This window comes from Oncorhynchus tshawytscha, linkage group LG03 (genome assembly GCF_018296145.1).
Source record: "Oncorhynchus tshawytscha isolate Ot180627B linkage group LG03, Otsh_v2.0, whole genome shotgun sequence".
Classification (NCBI taxonomy): domain Eukaryota; kingdom Metazoa; phylum Chordata; class Actinopteri; order Salmoniformes; family Salmonidae; genus Oncorhynchus; species Oncorhynchus tshawytscha.
In genome coordinates, this window is record NC_056431.1 from 18,349,606 (window position 1) to 18,371,529 (window position 21,924).

Here is a 21,924-nt window from a genome sequence, read left to right on the forward strand (position 1 = left end):
CAGGCCTTAGTAATGAGAGCTGGTCTATCATGAAGAACATGGCCACAGAGCTGTGCATCATCCTCATAGGATATTTCACCCTGGTGCCTGCTATCCAGGTAACACACACACATCTATCACACACTGGCGTATGAACACAGGTCGACGCACACTTTCATTCACATAGACAGAGTAGAGCATACTGCCACACAACATGCACACACCCACTTCTACTGTGCATGTTATGAGTGGCCTGCTGTTTATTTCTGTGTTTCCAGGAGTTCTGTCTGTTTGCTGTGGTGGGCCTGGTGTCTGACTTCTTCCTTCAGATGTTTTTCTTCACCACAGTTCTTTCCATTGACATCCGACGCATGGAGGTGAACACACACACACACACACACACACACACACACACACACACACACACACACACACAGTCAACAGTGCTTTCCTTAGTAATTTACAGCATGGAAGTGAGGTTATAGACACACACACACATTTGCCATGTGAAGGTGAGATCTCTTGAGACGAGTCATTTCCTCAGTCTACAGTGCTCTTTAAAATATAGTCTTTATCCACCTTGTTCCCCTGTTACAGTCATATACACATGCATACTCTAACACTAATTCATACACATGTACTCACATACTTGTTCTCTCATACGTGTTGCACACTCCCACATGCCCACTCTCCCTAAAACTGTCCTCTCACACACAGTTGGCCGATCTGAACCGGCGTCTTCCGGCCGAGGCGGGGATGCCCCTTCCCAAACCGGGCCCCCTGCGCCCTCGGGAGGCGCCTCCTCCCCCACGGCCCTCGCCCCACACCATCACCCTGCAGACGCCCGCCTTCAGGAACCTGCGCCTGCCCAAGAGGCTCCGTGTGGTCTACTTCCTGGCCCGCACGCGTCTGGCCCAGCGCTTCATCATGGTGAGACTGGCTGGAGGCACCTCCTGAAAAGATCGTTTAAGTTAGGGTTGCGCGATTATTTTGGAAAATGCACAGGTTTTTCAGAAATTAGGATTGGAAGACTCCTGATTTCCTGCTTATTCCCGTCTGATTCCGGGAATTTTCCAACTGGATTTTCTGGAATTTTGCGAACCTAGTTTCACTTAGTCCAGTGTTAACAAATGCTTGTGTGAAAGGAGGGTGAGTTAGCACTGGGATAAGAACATGCAGTGTGAAAAAGCCTTGAGGGTGACTGTCTCAAGGCCTTTTCACAGAGAGTCAGTCTGTTGGGCCGTCGTGTCTGCGTGTGTTACGGTCTGTCTCGCCTGTCAGTATTTCTCTGTCTCTGTATGACTGTCTGAACATTTCCAGTACTTCCTTGAAGTAGTCCTCTGTATGCGTTGACATGTCCCTCTATCCCTGTATTGTTGTAGGTGGGTACAGTGATCTGGATTGGCATCCTGGCCTACACTGACCCCGCTGGCCTCCGTACCTACCTGGCAGCCCAGGTGTCTGAGCAGAGCCCCCTGGGGGAGGGCGGGGCCGGGGGTCTGCCCCCGCACCTGGGAGTAGCCCCGGTCTTCCCTGGACCAGGAGGGGACCCCGCCGACACCCTCAGTGTCCTCCCCGCCCCCGCTGAACCCACCCCGCTTCCAGAGAACCAGTCCCAGGGCCACCACGGGGCCCCCGGGGAAGGAGTACCCCTGGTGCCCCAGATTAGCTGGGGGGCGGAGGATGAGGAGGGCTGGAGGAGGCTGTCTTTCAGACACTGGCCCTCGCTCTTCAGCTACTATAATATTACTCTGGCCAAGAGGTAGGTCAGGGGAGTTGGGATGAGTTACTGGGTGTGTGTGTTTATCGCATGTGGGGGTTTATTGGATGTGTGTGAGCTTATGTGCATAGTGTGTGTGTCACTGTTGACCCTACTTGCCATGCTTTTGGGTTAGGTCGAATTCATTGTTTAATGTTAGGAAATGTCATTTTGTTACCTTTTTGTCCCACAGATACATCAGCATCCTGCCTGTCATCCCCATCACGCTCCACCTGAGCCCCCGGGAGGCCATCGAGACACGTCACCCCCAGGACACACGCCACCCCCCGCCGCCCAGCCTCAAAACTAACGACCTGCCCGCAGACCTCACGCTCTACAAGTCAGTACCGACATACTCCCACACACACACACACACCAACCTCTATATCCAACTCCTTCAAACTACAGATTGACCAATATTCCCCCTACCACCATCCATGCACTTCATGTTTTTCAAATACACACACACACACACACCCATGCACAGTGCACACCACTTCAAAGTCCAGGCAGGTGAAAGATCAATGTTATAGTAGAAGATTATGGCTTTAAGGCCAAGAGATACAGTGATAATCCACACAGTCCAAACCAACATCTCATACAGTATAGGCCTACATTTGTCCCAAGTAGGGTTGCAAAATTCCGGAAACTTTCAATAAATTCCCTGGTTTTCCCCAAATCCTGGTTGGAGGATTCCCAGAATCAGGAAGGAATAAGCAGGAAATCCGGAAGCATCCAACCAGGATTTGCAACGCTAGTCCCACACCTCTCTCTTCTTCCTCTCTTTCTAACCTTACAAACGAAACAAGGCCAAACAGTCTGTCACCGTGTCGATGGTTATCTCAAAAAACGTAGGAAGAAAGAATTTTTTTTTCTTTTTTCTTATCTCTATAGTTGAGTTGATTGGATATTGGGCGAGGTTGGTTTTGCATCGGTGCCCCCACCCACCCGGGGCACAGGGCCATGCAAAATTAACTCCCTCACTGACTCAGACTTTGGTCCTGTCTACCGGCTCATCTGATTGGCTGTCAGGTTACTCGTAAGATGTCCGTGGGTTGATGATGTCATGGTGGAGTGGGTGATGGTTGGTGTGGTTTTTGTACTGAGTGAAACGGTCTCTCAACTGTGTTCTCCCTAGTAGGGGGCAAAGGTTCCTCAAAGTAAGGCAGTACAGTACAGCCAACGTCAATGTTTCTATTAGAACAAACAGAATTATGCAGGGGGGTGCTGTGCTGCTTGAGACGTGAGGGTGGGAATATTGTTTTCAAAGACCACCAGTGATTTTCCTGCAGTATACTACATCCTTGACCAATAGCATATTAAAATGGATCCAACTTTGGAACTGTGTCCACTGTGATGTGTAACGCCAGGGAGGTTTTTCATTGGACGTGGGCGGTTTGAATCATATTCATCAGGTCATGGTCATCTGTGAAACCCAGATCCTTGTTCACGGTTCATATCTGAGATAAAGGTCACAGTGGTGAAGGTCATCTCTGGAACACAGGCCAGGCACAGATGGAGATTGATCTATTAGAATCGTTGGGTCAGGTCAAGGAGGAGGGGCCTGGATGGTTCTTCCAGAATAAAGTAGGATCTGTCGTATCTATGGTTGTCCAATCAAAGACGGCTTCCTGAAACTCTTGCTCAGGTGGACTCAGTGTTATTTTCAGAGAATCTCCCTCAGCCTGTTTACAATGGTCATTAAAAAAAATAAACTGGTTGCCAATCAATGTTAGACACTTTTATTATGTTAGGCCTGTGGCGGTGATGGAATTACATTAATATGATAATTTTCTAACATTTCAAGCCTCAAATGGAAAGGCTGCTTTCTGTTGTAGTGTGAATGGAAAGGCTGCTTTCTGTTGTCGTGTGAATGGAAAGGCTGCTTTCTGTTGTAGTGTGAATGGAAAGGCTGCTTTCTGTTGTCGTGTGAATGGAAAGGCTGCTTTCTGTTGTCGTGTGAATGGAAAGGCTGCTTTCTGTTGTCGTGTGACTGGAAAGGCTGCTTTCTGTTGTCGTGTGAATGGAAAGGCTGCTTTCTGTTGTCGTGTGAATGGAAAGGCTGCTTTCTGTTGTCGTGTGACTGGAAAGGCTGCTTTCTGTTGTCGTGTGACTGGAAAGGCTGCTTTCTGTTGTCGTGTGAATGGAAAGGCTGCTTTCTGTTGTCGTGTGACTGGAAAGGCTGCTTTCTGTTGTCGTGTGAATGGAAAGGCTGCTTTCTGTTGTCGTGTGAATGGAAAGGCTGCTTTCTGTTGTCGTGTGACTGGAAAGGCTGCTTTCTGTTGTCGTGTGACTGGAAAGGCTGCTTTCTGTTGTCGTGTGAATGGAAAGGCTGCTTTCTGTTGTCGTGTGACTGGAAAGGCTGCTGTTTCTGTTGTCTGTTGTGTGAATGGAAAGGCTGCTTTCTGTTGTCGTGTGAATGGAAAGGCTGCTTTCTGTTGTCGTGTGAATGGAAAGGCTGCTTTCTGTTGTCGTGTGAATGGAAAGGCTGCTTTCTGTTGTCGTGTGACTGGAAAGGCTGCTTTCTGTTGTCGTGTGACTGGAAAGGCTGCTTTCTGTTGTCGTGTGACTGGAAAGGCTGCTTTCTGTTGTCGTGTGACTGGAAAGGCTGCTTTCTGTTGTCGTGTGAATGGAAAGGCTGCTTTCTGTTGTCGTGTGACTGGAAAGGCTGCTTTCTGTTGTCGTGTGAATGGAAAGGCTGCTTTCTGTTGTCGTGTGACTGGAAAGGCTGCTTTCTGTTGTCGTGTGACTGGAAAGGCTGCTTTCTGTTGTCGTGTGAATGGAAAGGCTGCTTTCTGTTGTCGTGTGACTGGAAAGGCTGCTTTCTGTTGTCGTGTGAATGGAAAGGCTGCTTTCTGTTGTCGTGTGAATGGAAAGGCTGCTTTCTGTTGTCGTGTGACTGGAAAGGCTGCTTTCTGTTGTCGTTGTGAATGGAAAGGCTGCTTTCTGTTGTCGTGTGACTGGAAAGGCTGCTTTCTGTTGTCGTGTGACTGGAAAGGCTGCTTTCTGTTGTCGTGTGAATGGAAAGGCTGCTTTCTGTTGTCGTGTGACTGGAAAGGCTGCTTTCTGTTGTCGTGTGACTGGAAAGGCTGCTTTCTGTTGTCGTGTGAATGGAAAGGCTGCTTTCTGTTGTCGTGTGATTGGAAAGGCTGCTTTCTGTTGTCGTGTGACTGGAAAGGCTGCTTTCTGTTGTCGTGTGAATGGAAAGGCTGCTTTCTGTTGTCGTGTGACTGGAAAGGCTGCTTTCTGTTGTCGTGTGACTGGAAAGGCTGCTTTCTGTTGTCGTGTGAATGGAAGTGCAACCTTAAGGTGAGGAAAAACAGCCATTTTGTCCCTGGCTCTCAACGGTCCACATTTGCATACTTCCACTGAAGTGGTCTAATTGGCTTGAACATGTGCAGCCAGTGTGCACACCACATGGGTACAACGTTCCCCTAAGAGGACAATAAAGTCCGTGTGCACACCACATGGGTACAACGTTCCCCTAAGAGGACAATAAAGTCCGTGTGCACACCACATGGGTACAACGTTCCTCTAAGAGGACAATAAAGTCCGTGTGCACATCACATGGGTACAACGTTCCCCTAAGAGGACAATAAAGTCAGTGTGTACACCACATGGGCACAACGTTTCCTTAAGAGGACAATAAAGTCAGTGTGTACACCACATGGGTACAACGTTTCCCCAAGGGGACAATAAAGTCAGTGTGTACACCACATGGGCACAACGTTTCCCTAAGAGGACAATAAAGTCAGTGTGTACACCACATGGGCACAACGTTTCCCTAAGAGGACAATAAAGTCAGTGTGTACACCACATGGGCACAACGTTTCCCTAAGAGGACAATAAAGTCAGTGTGTACACCACATGGGCACAACGTTTCCCTAAGAGGACAATAAAGTCAGTGTGTACACCACATGGGCACAACGTTTCCCTAAGAGGACAATAAAGTCAGTGTGTACACGCTGACTCCATGCATGAACATGTGTGGGAGAGTACGTGTGCTGGACCAATCAGACTCTGCCGTGGTTTCAGAACTGGTATTGCACGTCGAGCTGGTCACACCAGTGCATCAGGCCCTGTTGTCATGACAGTGACTCATTCTACACTACAGGTGCTGTTTAGGCTTCTGCCTTTACCCCCGTCTCCACTAGAGGGACACACTGGACCCATTACATCTGCTTTCCAGGCTTTCCTCACGGGGGGACAATGAACAGTCCGGTCATGTTATGGAATGTCATTCTGACGAGCTGATGATTTATGTCGGTACGTCATTGCGTCAAGTTCACACCGTTCTCAATGTTCAAGTCTTTCTATTGTAAGATACTCTGTGCTACGTGATGGCTTGGTCTCCCGTTATTGGTACTCTCTGTCTCTAACGTGCTCTCTCTTCACGCTTAACCTGCTCTCTCTCTGTCAGTGCAATCCAAACCAGCTTTATTGGCACGTATGGAGAAGGCAGCAAACAGGTTATTAACCCTGTCTGTCTCTCTCTCTCTTTAGGGTAGCAGCTCTGGGCCTGGCGGCAGGGGTTCTGCTGGTGCTGCTGCTCTTCTGTCTCTACCGGGTCCTCTGTTCCCGCAACTACGGCCAGAACGGCGTGGCCCACGGACGCCGTCGTCGCGGTGACCTGCCCTGCGACGACTACGGCTACTCGCCACCCATCAGCGAGATCTCCCCCCTGCTGCTGTGTGGACACAGCATGGTGAGAGACTGGGCGCACACACACGCACACACACGCTGACACAAATACCATTGTTCATTTGCATGAATATTTACAAGTATCTCTCCTCTGCGTTCTCTCTCTCTCTCACACTCACTCACACACACACTCTCTCACACTCACTCACACACACACCAGGATATAGAGTGTCTGGCGAGTGACGGCATGCTGTTGGCCAGTTGTTGTCTGGCAGGACAGATCCGTGTGTGGGACACTCAGACTGGAGACTGCCTCACCGTCATTCCTAAACATGGGTAAGACACGCACACAGCGTGTCCACATACCATATCCACAAGGTCACCTTGGCCGATACAGGATTACATACACACACGTACATACACACACCTATGGACAGTTCATGCTTGTGTTCATGCATAATGTGTTATATTTTTTGGCCTGGCACCACCCACCTCTTTGGAGTACAACTTGTATTATTTTAATAATAAATGTACAATATTAATTTTACATATGTAAGTACAAGTCATTAGATGTTGTTTTTTTTCAGCATAGATTTTATGTGTTCTCCCTTCGTCCCATTCCCATGTCCTTTTATTTCTTTCTACATAGTCTTCCAACCTGTTCCCCTATATGCATATCCAGCCTCCTGGTCTGAACATTAAACTGTCTCTCTGTCAGGCTGCGGCGGAGTAGCAGCAGTGGCTGCTGGGAGCAGCGGGATGGTTGGGACGCCGTGGGTGTGGCCGAACCTGAAAATCTGGGGGGCGGGACAGAACCAGGGGGCGGGGTTTTCGACGAGGACAAGGGCTACCCCCTCAGGCGGCGGACCACCCCACGTCCTGCCCTCTTTGAGAACCAACCCGACCTCACCCCCCTCATCGACACCAACTTCGACTCCCAGCCCCCCTCCCACCTCCTCCTCACCCCGCCCAGGAATGGCTTTGACTTCGGGGGGCTGGTGGAGAAGGCCTACCTGGAGCACGAGCCTCCCTCGCCGGGCCTCACTGCCTCCTACCCCTCACCCCTGTCGGGACCCCCTCCCCAGAGGAGACGCAGCCTGGGGTACATCCAGCCCCCTGCTCCACAGGGCCAGGAAACCCCGGACTGGGAAAGCGCCGTGTGGGCCATGGAGCTCCGGGGGAACCTCATCGCTGCTGGGAGGAGCAACGGCAAACTAGAGGTGAGACCCAATCCCAAATCAACCCCCCTACACCGTCACTAGACACTTTATGATGCTCCATTGTAGAACAGAAACGACTGGATGGGTGCACTGGGAGTGGGTGAGATGGAAAGAGAGGAGGTAGTCATAATGAGCAAGCAGGAAACAATATTTGCAAGAGGAGAGTGTCAGTAGGAGAAATTGGCAAAGGGAAAGTGAGAAAAAGCCAGGGTAAGTGCACTAATGTGTTATGTGGTTAGCTGTGGGACGCAGTGGAGGGCTCGTTACGCTGCAGTAATGAAGACGGCGTCTCGGGGATCACGGCCCTGGCCTTCCTCAACAACAGGATTGTGGCGGCCAGACTCGACGGCTCTCTAGACTTCTTCACTGTCGACATCAACAAGCCTCTGGGCTTACTGCAATACAGAGGTGAGCTTCACACACACTGTCAAACGACCCAATGATGTCAATATACACAGAGTGTACAAAACATTAGGAACCTGCTTTTTCCTTGATATATACTGACCAGGTGAAAGCTATGATCCCTTATTGATGTCACTTGTTAAATCCACTTCAATTGGTGTAGATGAAGGAGAGGAAACAGGTTAAATAAATGATTTTTAACCCTTGAGACAATTGAGACATGGATTGTGTATCATTGAGGGTGAATGGGCAAGACAAAAGATTTAAGTGCCTTTGAACGGGGTATGGTAGTAGGTGCCAAGCGGTCAAGAACTGCAACGCTGCTGGGTTTTTCACGCTCAACAGTTTCCCGTGTGTATCAAGAATAATGTTTTGTACAGAATAATGTTTTTTACACTCAGTGTATGTCTAATATAGCTATAAATAGTGTAGTTAACTAATTATCAAGTAAAGTGTCTCCAGACATGTTTACTTTTGACCTTTGTGACGTCCTGACTTTCGGAGCGTTTTAACTCTAAACGTCTGTGATGAGTGTGTTATCTATGTTGGGTGTGTGTGTGTGTGTGGTGCCAGGTCCCCCTGGGCGTAGTAACATGCCGCCCTCGCCCTGCTACAGCAGTGAGGATGTGATCTCATGCCAGCTGACGCGCTCAGTGCAGTGTGCCCACCAGAAACCCATCACGGTGCTGCGAGCCGCTGCCGGCAGAGTGGTCACGGGCAGCCAGGACCACACCGTCAGGGTGAGGGAGGACACGCTCACAGAAACACGCTGACAGATGTACAGAAACACACACACACACACACACACGTGTATATCGTTCACCAACCTTTTGCATGATAATACAGTATAAAATCAACACTCACACACTAAAAGCCTGCTGTTTGTCCCTGTGTGTCAGGTATATCGTCTGGAGGACTCATGCTGTCTCTTCACGCTCCAGGGCCACTCTGGGGGAATCACTGCCATCTACATAGACCAGGTTAGTCAATGGTACAGTCTGTATCCCCCATCGGGGCAGTCCGATGGGACAGCCATGCCCCCTCCCCCCATCGGGGCAGTCCGATGGTAGTCTGTATCCCCCCCCACCGGGGCAGTCCGATGGTTCAGCCATGTCCCCCAAAGCTGAGTTCCAATGGCTAAACTGTTGTCTGGCTGCATTCCAACCCAAAATCTGCTCCCTTTTAAGAATTTCCCCCAGAAGGATAGTTATGCAATGGTCTCACCTTGCTCCTAAAATTCCACCTTCTCCATACCTTCTGTACCAGTCTTGCTGGCTGTGCAGGAGAGTCACTAAGGCACAGGCAGGCCAATTCTGATATTTTTTACACTAATTGGTCTTTTGACCAATCACATCAAATCTTTTCAAATCAGATCTTTTTCAGAGCTGGTCTCATTGGTTAAAAGTCTGCCTGTGTAAACGCGGCCTAAGGTACTCCTTTCCGATCAAAATCCATTCAACTGTAAGCCCCCCTTACTAGGCCACATCGTAGCAAAACGTCTTGCAATGGAAAATTAGGATTTCTCATGAACAACTCCAGGTAGTCCCTCCCCATAGCAGTCCACTTTTTTCTGTTTGTACTTAATGAATATGACCCATGTGAAGTATGTCATTGTCGTGTTGCAGACCATGGTTCTGGCCAGTGGGGGGCAGGACGGAGCAATCTGTCTGTGGGATGTGCTGACGGGCAGCCGGGTGAGCCACGTGTACGGTCACCGTGGCGACGTGACCTCACTGGTGTGCACCACATCGTGCGTGATCAGCAGCGGCCTCGACGACCTCATCTGCATCTGGGACCGCAGCACGGGCATCAAGCTCTACTCCATACAGCAGGTGCGTCTCTGTGTGTGTGTGTGTGAGAACTCAGGTAAACTAGTCTCCTGTTATTCAACGATAGTTTGCCTCTTCGCCTGCTTCTAACCCAATTTTTCCTTCCTTCTTTAAACCTAACCTGTCTTTCTTTCCCCCCTCCCCCAGGAGGTGGGCTGCGGGGCCAGTCTGGGGGTGATCTCTGAGTCTCTCCTGGTGACAGGGGGCCAGGGCTGTGTGTCCTTCTGGGACCTGAACTTCGGGGACCTCCTCCAGACGGTCTACCTGGGCCAGAGCAGCGACGGCCAGGGGGTCCGCCAGCTCGTGGTGCTGAACAACGCCGCCATCGTCTGCGACTTTGGCTCCGAGCTCAGCCTGGTCTACGTACCCGCGGTGCTGGAGAAGCTGGACTGAGCAGAAGCAGAACTAGGACAGGCGCCACACAGTGGCCTGGAGGAGTAGACAAAATGGTCAGTTATGACAATGGGGATATATGCAAACTCAACTCATTTTGGCCCTACACTATGCTGCAGTTCTCCTTGGAAAGAGTTGTGGCTCATTCATTCATCGTTAGCGCTTCACCTGGTTTAGCTGGCAGGGCATTTCTATAGCAATACATAGCCTTTTTTATAAAGCTAATGTCTGGTTGGAGAGACAGATGTACAGACAGACTTACAAGTGGTCAACCTGCCACAGGGTGAGGTCTGTCTGACCAGAAAGATAACCTTTGACCTTGTATCCAAGCATTGGATGGTTTGGGGTACACACACCCCAAGGGGGTTCAAATCCAACAATCAGACTGTCACTGCACACTATGCTGCTGTCATTGGCAGAGTGTTTGATACCACGCCAGCCAATCAATGTAGCGCAGCTGTAGCAGGCTCATGAAGTCTGAGGGCCGCTGGGCTAAGCAAAGCAGTTACTAGCATGTGTGTGTTTTGTGTCCTGGGGAAGAAACAGTCCCGTTTTATGGTGAAAACATTGCTGACAAAAATCCTTCATTATTGTGTGTGTGTGCGCGAGAGAGAACTGGATACGATTACTGTAATGAAATGCACCTTGAGAGGGGGTTTTATGCACCTTGTTTTTTATGTTTAAATCTATTTATTAGTGATACATTTTTAAGTAACAATTTGAGGTGTGCATAATATAATGTGGAGATGTCATAAATGTAGGGTTAGATTTTTTTTTTTTTAACATTGGTTATGATGAGATTAAGATTTGTAATAATATTTTGGAACTGAAAACGCTTGTGTTTTCTTGGCGTTGGGGATTGAGGGGGAGAGGTTCCTTGCCTTACCCCAGCCTCAAGCTCTGATTTTAGGGCTACTGTTGCTGCAAGAGGACCCATCTGGCCCCTAAGAGCCCCTTAAACTGTAATAGGCTCTATACTTTCTGCTTGAATTTGAGATTTGCATCTGAAGGTGTCTACATTGGCTGCTCTCTTCCCATGTTGACTGTGCCCAGGATAAATGTCAGATCTTTTGAGATTGTGACTATATTCAATTGCACGGTTTTATGTTAGTAACATTGTCATTCTACCTTTGTACATCTTGTTCTCTGACTAAAGGTTCCATTGAGGAAATCACGTTACTTTTTTAAATACCTAAAATGGCTTCCTCTTGAAAAAACATCTTACAACTGCGTTTCTCTGTCCGCTATGTTTTTCCCAATTCACTGAAAAGGTATCTTTTCTTTCGGTCTTATCTCTGTAATTCTCTACTTGTGAGTTTGAGAAGCCTATCAGGCATAAAAGGAGAGGATGGGTAGTGTACCAGTAATGTGGTTAATGCCACCTTGTCTTTTCATGTGAGCAAAGGAGTCAGCGAGGGCCTCAGACTAGGAATATGATGGTACTCTCTAGGTTGGAGCCTCTCTACTAATAACTCAACCTTTCTCCCAGCCCGTTACCTCTGAGTGACTGTAGCGCTAGCCTGCAGACACACGCAATGCAGAGAGAGTGTAGTGGACTTGACCGTAGACGTTAGCCTACTTGGTTACTTACACCCGTAGATGCTTGATATTGAAAAGCAAATCCACTCAACTTCAACCAACAGAAATATAACACTAACTTGTGCACTAACTCTTAACCCTCTCAAATGCACATGCTCACACACACTAGGCACTTTGTAACAATGTATAGAAAGACATTCAGAAAACATAGAAACGCACACATCAGACTTGTGAATGCACGGGTGGACAGCTTTAGTCTTCAAGTGTTGCGTTGTCGTCTGGTTTATGATGAATTGAAGAGAAACGAAAACCCAGACACACGCCATCCCAGAAGGACTGGAGTTGTGCACCCGTATAATGGTTCTAATTTATTTCCTTTTTTAATGTAAATAGGTAAATGCTTTAGAGCGCGTCGATTCACTTATCATTGTAAGGACATAGACTGTTGCCTGAGTTAAATGTGTTCCAAGTCCTTTTAAGCTGCCTTTCCTTATCTCCTTGCTTGCAAATAATGATACGATAGTTATTTGACACCCACACACACTGTCACAATATGTGGCCTATGCAGGAATGAAACCTCATCACTCTGGTGCTACGAGCACTATGCTCCCAACAACATTGGAATGTTTATGGAACAGGAGTTCCTACATTTGTTTTACAGCGTTCTGCCACTGTAGTGATGAAAGGAGATGAGAAGGGAAGCATTTATGATAATTGGAGCACAGCCCATGTCCCCTTGATCTGACCCTTTTGGTCCTACAAAATAGTTGACGGAGGGAGGGGCAGAAAGAAACCGGTGTAAATATTGTTTTTGTGGAATCATAGGCCTGTTCTGCCCCCCTCCTCCTGAACCCCCTCCCTTCGGTTGGCTAGGGTGCCACAGACTGTAGTGGCGGTAGCAAATGTTCTGGGCTATTTTACTATTTTTAACACAGGAGCAAAACTTTGTACTAAATTTCCAAATAAAGAGTCTTTGATACCTTGTCATGTGGTCTGTAGTGTGTGATTTTCTGTAGGGGGGAGAAGTTATCTTATGGAATGTTTGCGTATCCACGGTTGGTGTGTTTTAAATACAGTAGTCAAAACCATGCCAACCTAAATTTATTCAAGATATATTTACAGTGTTAATGAAAGACAAGAAAAAAAATATTGTTAAGGCGTGCTGATTCTGCTCTATGTATGCGGTTAACATAACGAGAGCCTGCGTCTGCAAGCTCCTCCCCCAACCTTTGGCAATCCTATCAGTCACTATCATCTGAGTCCACGCCAACCCCTTGCCCAGAGCGACCAGCTGTAAGAGGGAACCATAGACACTGCTGCTAGGAGTGCATGCTGAGATGCTGAGTGGCCAGCTCTGAAGCAGCGGGTGAAGAACAGACCCATCTGGTACAGGTAGAAAGACAGGGAAAGAAAAGACAAGTGCAGTGATTCGGTCCCAGAAGCACAGCCAGGCCACTAGTGACGGAATGTAGGACCCCTGAAGTGTCCCTAAAGCATTCAAAACCAGGTTCAAACCAGCCCCTACCACTAATAACTTCTAGTTGTGAATCTTGGAGTTTCCACCATTCTAGTCATTTTGGTTCATTAGCAGAGAATCAAGAAGAACTAGTACTAAAGGCTACAGGTCAGTTTGACACAGCTATGAAGTGAGAGCGAGGCTGTGTTTCAGTTCTTGTTGAGGCTCCAGAGGGGGTCGAGGTTGCTCAGGGGGTCATCTCCCTCCTCCTCGCGGGGCCCCTGATGGAGGCCCTGGCCCTCGGCAGGCTGCAGGAAGCTCTGTTTAGTGACACGGTGCTTCCCCTTGCACCCACCACCCTCCATGGAGAAGGCCTCGGCCGTCATTGAGGCCAGCAGCTCCAGAGAGGTCAGGGCCGGGCCAGAGGAAGGGGCTGGATCAGGGGTCACCTGGTTATTGGCTGTGGGGGGCGAGGAAGGGGCGGTGGTATCCACACCATTGGGTGGTGGGGACTGAACCTCCTCTGGGGAGGAGAGTGGGGGACTGAGGGAGGAGGGTTGGGTTCCGCTGGGAAAGGGGTCCCGGGCGAGGGTGGCGGCTGGCTCTAGCTCTCTATCCAAGGGCAGGCCGGTGGGGGGGGTGAAGGGTTGGTCCTCTAGGCCAGAGGGGGCACCAATGTCAGGGACAGGGTCCATGGCTGGGTCAGTGGCACTGGGGGGCCGGATGCTGAGTTTGGCGATGGTGGCCTGAATGGAGCTGATGGTCATGTCACCTCCCAGAACGATGTCCTGTTGGGACTCCTGGCGAGAGTAAGGCTACAGGAAGAAGACAACCAGACAATATTTAAACAGGAGGGAGCAGTAAAGCAGTAGTGTAGCACAGAAGGGTTGGTTGTTAAGCAACAAAACCAACACGTGCAAAACAGACGTGGTTGGCTTAGATTGTTGACAACATGTAAACTATATTTAGTCTCCAATGTTTATTGAAAACAAATGTGCACAATGAACACTTGTCTCATACATCATTACAGTTGTTGATTAGCTAGCTAGCAAATGTTTTGCCATATTAACATGAAATCAGTCAAAACACGACATGGTATCAATATACCATGTCCATGATAAATATACCATGATAAAACTAGCTGACACGAGTCATGATTCTCCACATGGCAGTTTCTTGTCATTGTTGGTAGCTATCTTGCCATCCAGAATCACAACAACCCATGGAATTCTTGTGAGCCTAGTTTTCGTGACGTTGTCAGCTAACCCATCTATTGGGCCTCTCAATTTTAGCTTACATCGAGTACCACCAAAATCTAAGAAAATAAAAAATAGTTTTTCGACTCACTTTTCAACCATATTTACGACCTCAATCACCACTACTCACTTAACTATTCAAGTGTCTGAGACCCTAAAGCCCGAATGCCAAAAGGATGAAAAACTGTCTCAGTGAGACTGGGCTCACCTTGGTGGCAGCAGTGCTGGGTGTCTTGCTGCAGGGGGCGGTAGGGAGGTAGCCGTGTCTCTGGAGGACCTGCTCAGCGTGTTTCAGCACCGCCTCGTAACAGAACTTCAGGTGCAGCTGCGGACAGACACCAGAGAGAGGAGACACCTTGAAGAGCCATCACACCAACAAACAACATTGACTCAATGCACTGGGAAAGTGACATGAGCTTTTACTAGAGAACTTGCCTATGTGATGTCACTCTTATGAAACTTCACAGTTAACTCCTTGTAAAGCAGGAGCTTGTTAGATGTGTGTTCTTACCTTCTCCTGCAGCATGTTCTTCCTCTGCTGCCTCATCTTCTGGACCAGTAGAGGTAGGTCAGGGATGCTGTTCCCTGCCTCCAGCTCCTGTACCGCTGCATACAGCAAACAGAGGGCGCCGGTACGCCCCACGCCAGAGCTGAGGTCACGGAGAGAGACCGGGTTAGTGTCAATACACACAACACACACATGTACACACACACACACTTGGTTTTGATTAATCATCATGATGTTTGGTGACAGTAATAAAATAGAATGTGTGTGTTACCTGCAGTGCACAACAATAGGTGTGTGTAAGGGCCTCTGGTGCAGGTAGTATCCATGAACCTCCTGGATGAAGCAGATTAGATTGCTCTTGCTCTCAGGAAGACCCCTGTGGGGAGAAAGAGAGCGAGAGAAAGAGAAATGGTATTCGTTAGCCAGATATGAATTTCCATGCATACAGTGAATGGTTATTCAGTTGTTACCGTGTGGACTCACAGCTCAGGCCAGGAGGTGAACTGTAGGTGTATGACGGTGCGTTTGAGGCTCTGGTCACGGTATTGCAGGCCGATCATTCGCTCCACGTGGGTGGGCGTGGTCTTCTGCGTAGTCAGGGTGACTGTGATTGGTCCCTGAGCAAGCTGCTGGCCGCGTTCTGTCGGGAAATAGCACAAAACCTTTCCCTACGGAAACACAGTAAAGAAACGACTAGGAGATGGGGTTCTCTCAATAAATTACAATGTGTCAATCAAAATATGGACTGATAACTTCAAATTAAATAAGAAATGTGTTTTCACAGACGTTTCTGTCAATAGTCTGAAAGTAAATAAACCATCTAATCAAAGTTCTGCCTTATCCAATTCCTTACCTATAGTGGGGCAAAAAAGTATTTAGTCAGCCACCAATTGTGCAAGTTCTCCCACTTAAAAAGATGAGAGAGGCCTGTAATTTTCATCATAGGTACACTTCAACTATGAGACAAAATGAGAGAAAAAAATCCAGAAAATCACATTGTAGGATTTTTAATGAATTTATTTGCAAATGATGGTGGAAAATAAGTATTAACAAAAGTTTCTCAATACTTTGTTATATACCCTTTGTTGGCAATGACAGAAGTCTTCACAAGGTTTTCACACACTGTTGCTGGTATTTTGGCCCATTCCTCCATGCAGATCTCCTCTAGAGAAGTGATGTTTTGGGGATGTTGCTAGGCAACACAGACTTTCAACTCCCTAAAAAGATTTTCGATGGGGTTGAGATCTGGAGACTGGCTAGGCCACTCCAGGACCTTGAAATGCTTCTTACGAAGCCACTCCTTCGTTGCCCGGGCGGTGTGTTTGGGATCATTGTCATGCTGAAAGACCCAGCCATGTTTCATCTTCAATGCCCTTGCTGATGGAAGGAGGTTCACTCAAAATCTCACGATACATGGCCCCATTCATTCTTTCCTTTACACGGATCAGTCGTCCTGGTCCCTTTGCAGAAAAACAGCCCCAAAGCATGATGTTTCCACCCCCATTCTTCACAGTCGGTATGGTGTTCTTTGGATGCAACTCAGCATTCTTTGTCCTCCATACACGTCAAGTTGAGTTTTTACCAAAAAGTTATATTTTGGTTTCATCTGACCATATGACATTCTCCCAATCTTCTTCTGGATCATCCAAATGCTCTCTAGCAAACTTCAGACGGGCTTGGACATGTACTGGCTGTACTGGCTTAAGCAGGGGGACACGTCTGGCACTGCAGGATTTGAGTCCCTGGCGGCGTAGTGTGTTACTGATGGTAGGCTTTGTTACTTTGGTCCCAGCTCTCTGCAGGTCATTCACTAGGTCCCCCCGTGTGGTTCTGGGATTTTTGCTCACCGTTCTTCTGATCATTTTGACCCCACGGGGTGAGATCTTGCGTGGAGCCCCAGATCGAGGGAGATTATCATTGGTCTTGTATGTCTTCCATTTCCTAATAATTGCTCCCACAGTTGATTTCTTCAAACCAAGCTGCTTACCTATTGCAGATTCAGTCATCCCAGCCTGGTGCAGGTCTACAATTTTGTTTCTGGTGTCCTTTGACAGCTCCTTGGTCTTGGCCATAGTGGAGTTTGGAGTGTGACTGTTTGAGGTTGTGGATAGGTGTCTTTTATACTGATAACAAGTTCAAACAGGTTCCATTAATACAGGTAACGAGTGGAGGACAGAGGAGCCTCTTAAAGAAGAAGTTACAGGTCTGTGAGAGCCAGAAATCTTGCTTGTTTGTCGGTGACCAAATACTTATTTTCCAGCATAATTTGCAAATAAATTCATTAAAAAATCCTCTCTCATCTTTTTCAGTGGGAAAACTTGCACAATTGGTGGCTGACTAAATACTTTTTTTTGCCACACTGTACCTTTTATTCCTTCTTGGGTTAAAACCAAACAGGTGGTACAACTACCACAGTAGTAAGCCTTTATGAGCGACCCCTAGAATGGCCCATTCCTTCTTCCCTGAGTGTGTGTTCATACCTTATCTAACTCCTGCTCTGAGACCAGCATGACCACCAGTGAAACCTTCTGCTCCCACACCATGAGCCAGAAGTCGGCGGCCGTGCCCAACAGCGGCGCCTGCGTGGCGATGAGGCGCGGGCAGTAGGGTGACAGCTCCTCCACAAAGCTGCCGTTGATGTAGTCGTCCTTGCCAGAGCGCAGCAGCACGCGGTTACAGTCGTAGGGCATCACGTCCTGGTGACGGTTCTTCATGGTGTAGCAGCGGGCGATGGCGATGGACAGCTGCCTGGCATCCCTCTCCTGCCCCTCCTGGAGCTCCTTCCAGCGGGCATCCAGCGGCGACAGGCCACCTTCGTCCAACGACGGGCGCTCAAGAGACTCCACGGCCGACCGGAAGCGTTCGAGTTCGCCGCAGAGGCGGGCTACGCGTTCGGGGGCTTGGTACGGGTCACCCTGGATCAGCCGGACACCCTGGGAGCTCTTCTTGCGGCGCTCCCCGTCCTGAGGGTCAGCCTTGGTGGGTTGGAGGACGTTGGCGGGGGCTTTGGGGCCACCGGGCAGGCTCTCTGGGCTGGAGGAGAGCAGGTCGTCTGTGATGGAGTTCTGGTGCGGGAAGAGGGAGGTGGAGGGGGATAAGGAGGAAGGGAGAGAGGGTGGACCGCCAGGGGTAGGGGCCGGGGAGGGCCTCTGAGGAGCCAGGCCTAGGGAAGAGGGGCCCGGGGAGGGAGAAGGGGAAGGGGAGGGCGAGGGAAGGATGGCGTTAGGTGGGAGGGCCACTGGAGGAGCTCCAGCAGTTGGTGGAATCATGTGCTGGGGAGGGGGCCGAGGTTGGCCCATAGAGGTGGGCTGTGGTGGGACTCCAGGAGAGCCGTTCACACCTGGAGGAGTAGGGTACATGGTGGGGGTCATGGGGGCTACAGGCTGGGGAGCCTGGGACTGTTGGGGGGCTGATTGAGGCATTATAGGAGGCTGGTAGCCCTGTGGTAACTGGGGCTGGTAGACATGTTGGGGGGTTGACCAGGGTGGGGCATCTGGGGCCCCTGAGGTGGGAGGGGCCCCTGGGCAGGTAAGCCTGAGGGAGGTGGACATGTTGGGGCTGGGAAGCAGGGGCATGGGCTGGTGCAGGCCAGGGGGCATGGGCTGGCTGGTGGGGGCAGGTAAGCCTGTGAAACTGGGGGCATTGGCTGGCTGTTAGGGGTATCTGCTGATGAGGGCCAGGGTGCATTTGTGGATGCGGGTGCATTTGCTGGGCGTTGGGATGCATTTGTTGTTGTTGCGGAGGTAGCATCTGCTGATGAGGGTGCAGGGGCATCTGTTGGTTGGCAGGTTGCATGTATGGTTGGGAGACAGGGGGCATGGGCTGGGAAGTGGTGGGCATCTGTGGGTGAGGGCCCCTTGGGATCATGTGTGGGGGCTGTTGGGGCAGGTAGCCCTGCTGAGGGTGTTGAGGCTGATAGCCCTGTGGTAACTGTGGCTGGTAGCCATGCTGGGGTTGTGGCTGGGGCTGACCAGGATATGGCTGCTGATACTGGGGGCATGGGTGGCCGGGGCTGGTGCTGGGGGGGGATGTACTGTGGGTAACCCTGCTGTGCCTGGGGAGGGGGTCGGGGCCCGGGCATAGCCCTGGGGGCAGACTGGTAGCCAGGGGGCAGCTGCCCAGGAGGGTGTTGGTACTGATGCTGTGGATGTTGGTGTGGCACCTGGCTGGGTGCTTGCATGGGCACCCCAGGCTGGGTCATGTACTGTGGGTACACACCCATCTGTGGGGGAACAGTGTAGCCTGCAGAGACAGTAGGTGGTACAGGGTGGCGTGGGGCTGAGTTATAACTGGGGATGGGGGTCTGGATACTATCTACTGTAGTAGTGGAGGGAAGGAAAGGGGCACGGGCAGGCCCGACTCCCCCAGTTTGGGGGGCTTGCAGCTGGGGAGGGGTGTAGCCAGAAACAGGGGTCTGCTGGGGGGGTAGCTGAGTGAAGGGTCCGCGAGGGAAACGCTGGGCGGGGAGTGGGCCGGGGAACTGGGGCGGGCGATGGTTTGGTGGGAACTGAGGGGTATAGAGCGGTGGCCCAGGCGCCCCTGGCCAGGGTAATGAAGCATTGCCACCCAGGTTGGCACCAGGAAGGAAAGCCTCAGGTCCCGGGCGAATGGCAGAGTGCAGGGAGGGGTGGTCGGGGGGTAGACTACGGAGCTCGTCAGGCAGGTCTCCTCCCAGGCTCAGTATAGCAGCGTTGATCTGGGCTAGCTCGGCATCCTCCAAACTAGAACAGGCAGAGTCCACGTCAGAGCCCCCCTTGGACCCCAGGGACGGTTTGGCTGCAGTGGGCCGAGAAGGGGGATTCTTCTGGGTCTCCCTGTCCAGCACGGCCTTCCTCTCCTCCTCCCTGGCCTGACACATAGTCTTAGCTCTCTCCAGCAGGCGGGAGGACTTGGTCTCCAGGTCCTCGTAGAACTCCTTCCCCTCCTGGGACTTCTTCATCAGGTCCTCGTAAGCCTCGTAGGACGCCACCAGGGTGTGCACCGTGCCGTTCCACCTGAGAGTTGGAGCGAGAGAAAGGAAGGAGAAGAGGAAGAGGTGAGAACTTCTTCAGTAACAATGACATGAGGCTAGTGCTTTATGTATCTAGTGTTTCCAGTGGACCTGCTCTGATTTGTTTGTGTGTTCTGATTCCCTATATTGGCCCCTTCCCTATGACCTTGGACTGGAACAGCGTCAACGTCCTTTGACCAATAGTGCTGGTGTCCTACTAAAACCCTTCCCAAGCCCTTGCTCACTTGTGTTCCGTCTCGGCGAGACCCTTGCGGACCAAGGCGTATTGCACATTGGCTTCCGTCAGAGCCTTGAGGATGTTCTCCTGGGCAGACAGGTTCTGGTCGATGTACACCTTCACCTGCTCATACTTCTTCAACTGCTCCTCAAACAACCTCTATAGGGAGAGAGGGAGGGAGAGGGGAGAGAGGGAGGTGGGGAGAGAGAGGGAGAGAGAGAGGGAGCGAGAGAGTGAGGTGGGGAGGGAGAGAGGGAGGTGGGAGAGAGTGAGGTGGGGGAGGGAGAGAGAGAGGGAGGTGGGGGAGAGGGAGAGGGAGGTGGGGGGAGAGGGAGAGGGAGGTGGGGGAGAGGGAGAGAGGGAGGTGGGGAGAGAGGGAGAGAGGGAGGGAGGTGGGGAGAGAGGGAGGGAGAGAGGGAGGGAGGTGGGGAGAGAGGGAGAGAGGGAGGGAGGTGGGGAGAGAGAGGGAGGGAGGGTGGGAGAGAGAGAGGGAGGGAGGGTGGGAGAGAGAGGGAGGGAGGGTGGGAGAGGGAGGGTGGGAGAGAGAGAGGGAGGGAGGGTGGGAGAGAGAGAGGGAGGGAGGGTGGGAGCGAGAGAGGGAGGGTGGGAGCGAGAGAGAGAGGGAGGGAGGGAGGGTGGGAGAGAGAGAGGGAGGGAGGGTGGGAGCGAGAGAGGGAGGTGGGGAGAGAGAGAGGGAGGGAGGGTGGGGAGAGAGAGAGGGGGAGAGAGAGAGGGAGGGAGGGTGGGGGAGAGAGAGAGAGGGGGGAGAGAGAGAGGGAGGGAGGGTGGGGAGAGAGGGAGGGAGGGTGGGGAGAGAGGGGGGAGGGAGGGGGAGAGAGGGGGAGGGAGGGAGGGGGAGAGAGAGGGAGGTGGGGAGAGAGACGGAGAGAGGGAGGTGGGGAGAGAGAGATGGAGAGAGAGGGAGGTGGGGAGAGAGGGATGGAGAGAGAGGGAGGTGGGGAGAGAGAGACGGAGAGAGAGGGAGGTGGGGAGAGAGGTAGGTGGGGAGAGAGGGAGGCAAATGTTACATATAGTGTGTTAAGAGGCATGCGTTAGTCTAGAATGTCATGAAGATCAAACCCACACACAATGTCCTGTACCTTCATCTCAGTGCGCTCGGTAGTGACCAGGGAGGAAGTGATGTCGTCCTGCTGGATGAGGTCACGCAGCTGTTTCTCTAGGGTGCTCCTCTGGTCCCTCATCTCCTGCACCTTACCCAGGATCCTCTTCATGCACTGCAGCCCCGCCACCTCCTCTGTAGGAACACACACACATATATATTTAGAAACACACTCCTGATGACACCACAAACACCATAACTCTTTTCCACTTTCCTATACCCACCATGGTTGAGTTGTGGCCTCGGCAGGGCGTCTCTCAGGGCATCCAGTGGTCCCCCCAGCAGCCTCAGGTTACTGATGTGCAGGTTCATGGCTCTGTGCAGCTCTGTGTTGGTGAAGCTGGCCTTCTCATGGGCCTCCATGTACTTCTCCAGGTCCCTGCGGATCTCAGCCAGGGTCTGGGCATGTGCCTGGGGATGCAGCTCCGCCGCGTGGCCTCCTCCTGCCGCCTCTTGCAGCGCCCGCACCCCGGCCTCGTCCTCCTCCAGCACGTCCCGGATCTCCCTCAGAGACGCCTCCACGTCCGTGAACACACCAGACAGGACTGACGGAGAGAGACATAGGGATAGTATCGAAAGGCTGTGACCATATGT

General features: G+C 51.0%; 2 protein-coding genes across 5 annotated transcripts in view; one reads left to right on the forward strand and one right to left on the reverse strand.

The window, feature by feature from the left end:
* LOC112229134 (sterol regulatory element-binding protein cleavage-activating protein-like) overlaps positions 1–12,746 on the forward strand; it is a 30,160-nt gene extending 17,414 nt beyond the window's left edge. For all 4 annotated transcript variants that reach the window (XM_042311339.1, XM_042311341.1, XM_042311328.1 and 1 more), the window contains exons 9-21: positions 4–98; positions 258–356; positions 697–909; positions 1,362–1,741; positions 1,932–2,078; positions 6,242–6,443; positions 6,600–6,715; positions 7,098–7,599; positions 7,839–8,007; positions 8,575–8,741; positions 8,901–8,981; positions 9,627–9,833; positions 9,978–12,746. In XM_042311339.1, coding sequence (XP_042167273.1) covers positions 4–98; positions 258–356; positions 697–909; positions 1,362–1,741; positions 1,932–2,078; positions 6,242–6,443; positions 6,600–6,715; positions 7,098–7,599; positions 7,839–8,007; positions 8,575–8,741; positions 8,901–8,981; positions 9,627–9,833; positions 9,978–10,223 — 2,624 coding nt within the window. In that variant the 3' untranslated portion in view covers positions 10,224–12,746. The remainder of the gene's footprint in view (positions 1–3; positions 99–257; positions 357–696; positions 910–1,361; positions 1,742–1,931; positions 2,079–6,241; positions 6,444–6,599; positions 6,716–7,097; positions 7,600–7,838; positions 8,008–8,574; positions 8,742–8,900; positions 8,982–9,626; positions 9,834–9,977) is intronic.
* Positions 12,747–12,847: 101 nt separating this feature from the next.
* Positions 12,848–21,924, reverse strand: part of LOC112244711 (tyrosine-protein phosphatase non-receptor type 23-like) — a 28,145-nt gene continuing 19,068 nt past the window's right edge. Inside the window, 10 exon segments of the mRNA XM_042311362.1 lie at positions 12,848–14,033; positions 14,683–14,799; positions 14,986–15,124; positions 15,254–15,358; positions 15,466–15,650; positions 17,463–18,509; positions 18,512–19,976; positions 20,218–20,369; positions 21,311–21,465; positions 21,555–21,875. Coding sequence (XP_042167296.1) covers positions 13,428–14,033; positions 14,683–14,799; positions 14,986–15,124; positions 15,254–15,358; positions 15,466–15,650; positions 17,463–18,509; positions 18,512–19,976; positions 20,218–20,369; positions 21,311–21,465; positions 21,555–21,875 — 4,292 coding nt within the window. The 3' untranslated portion in view covers positions 12,848–13,427.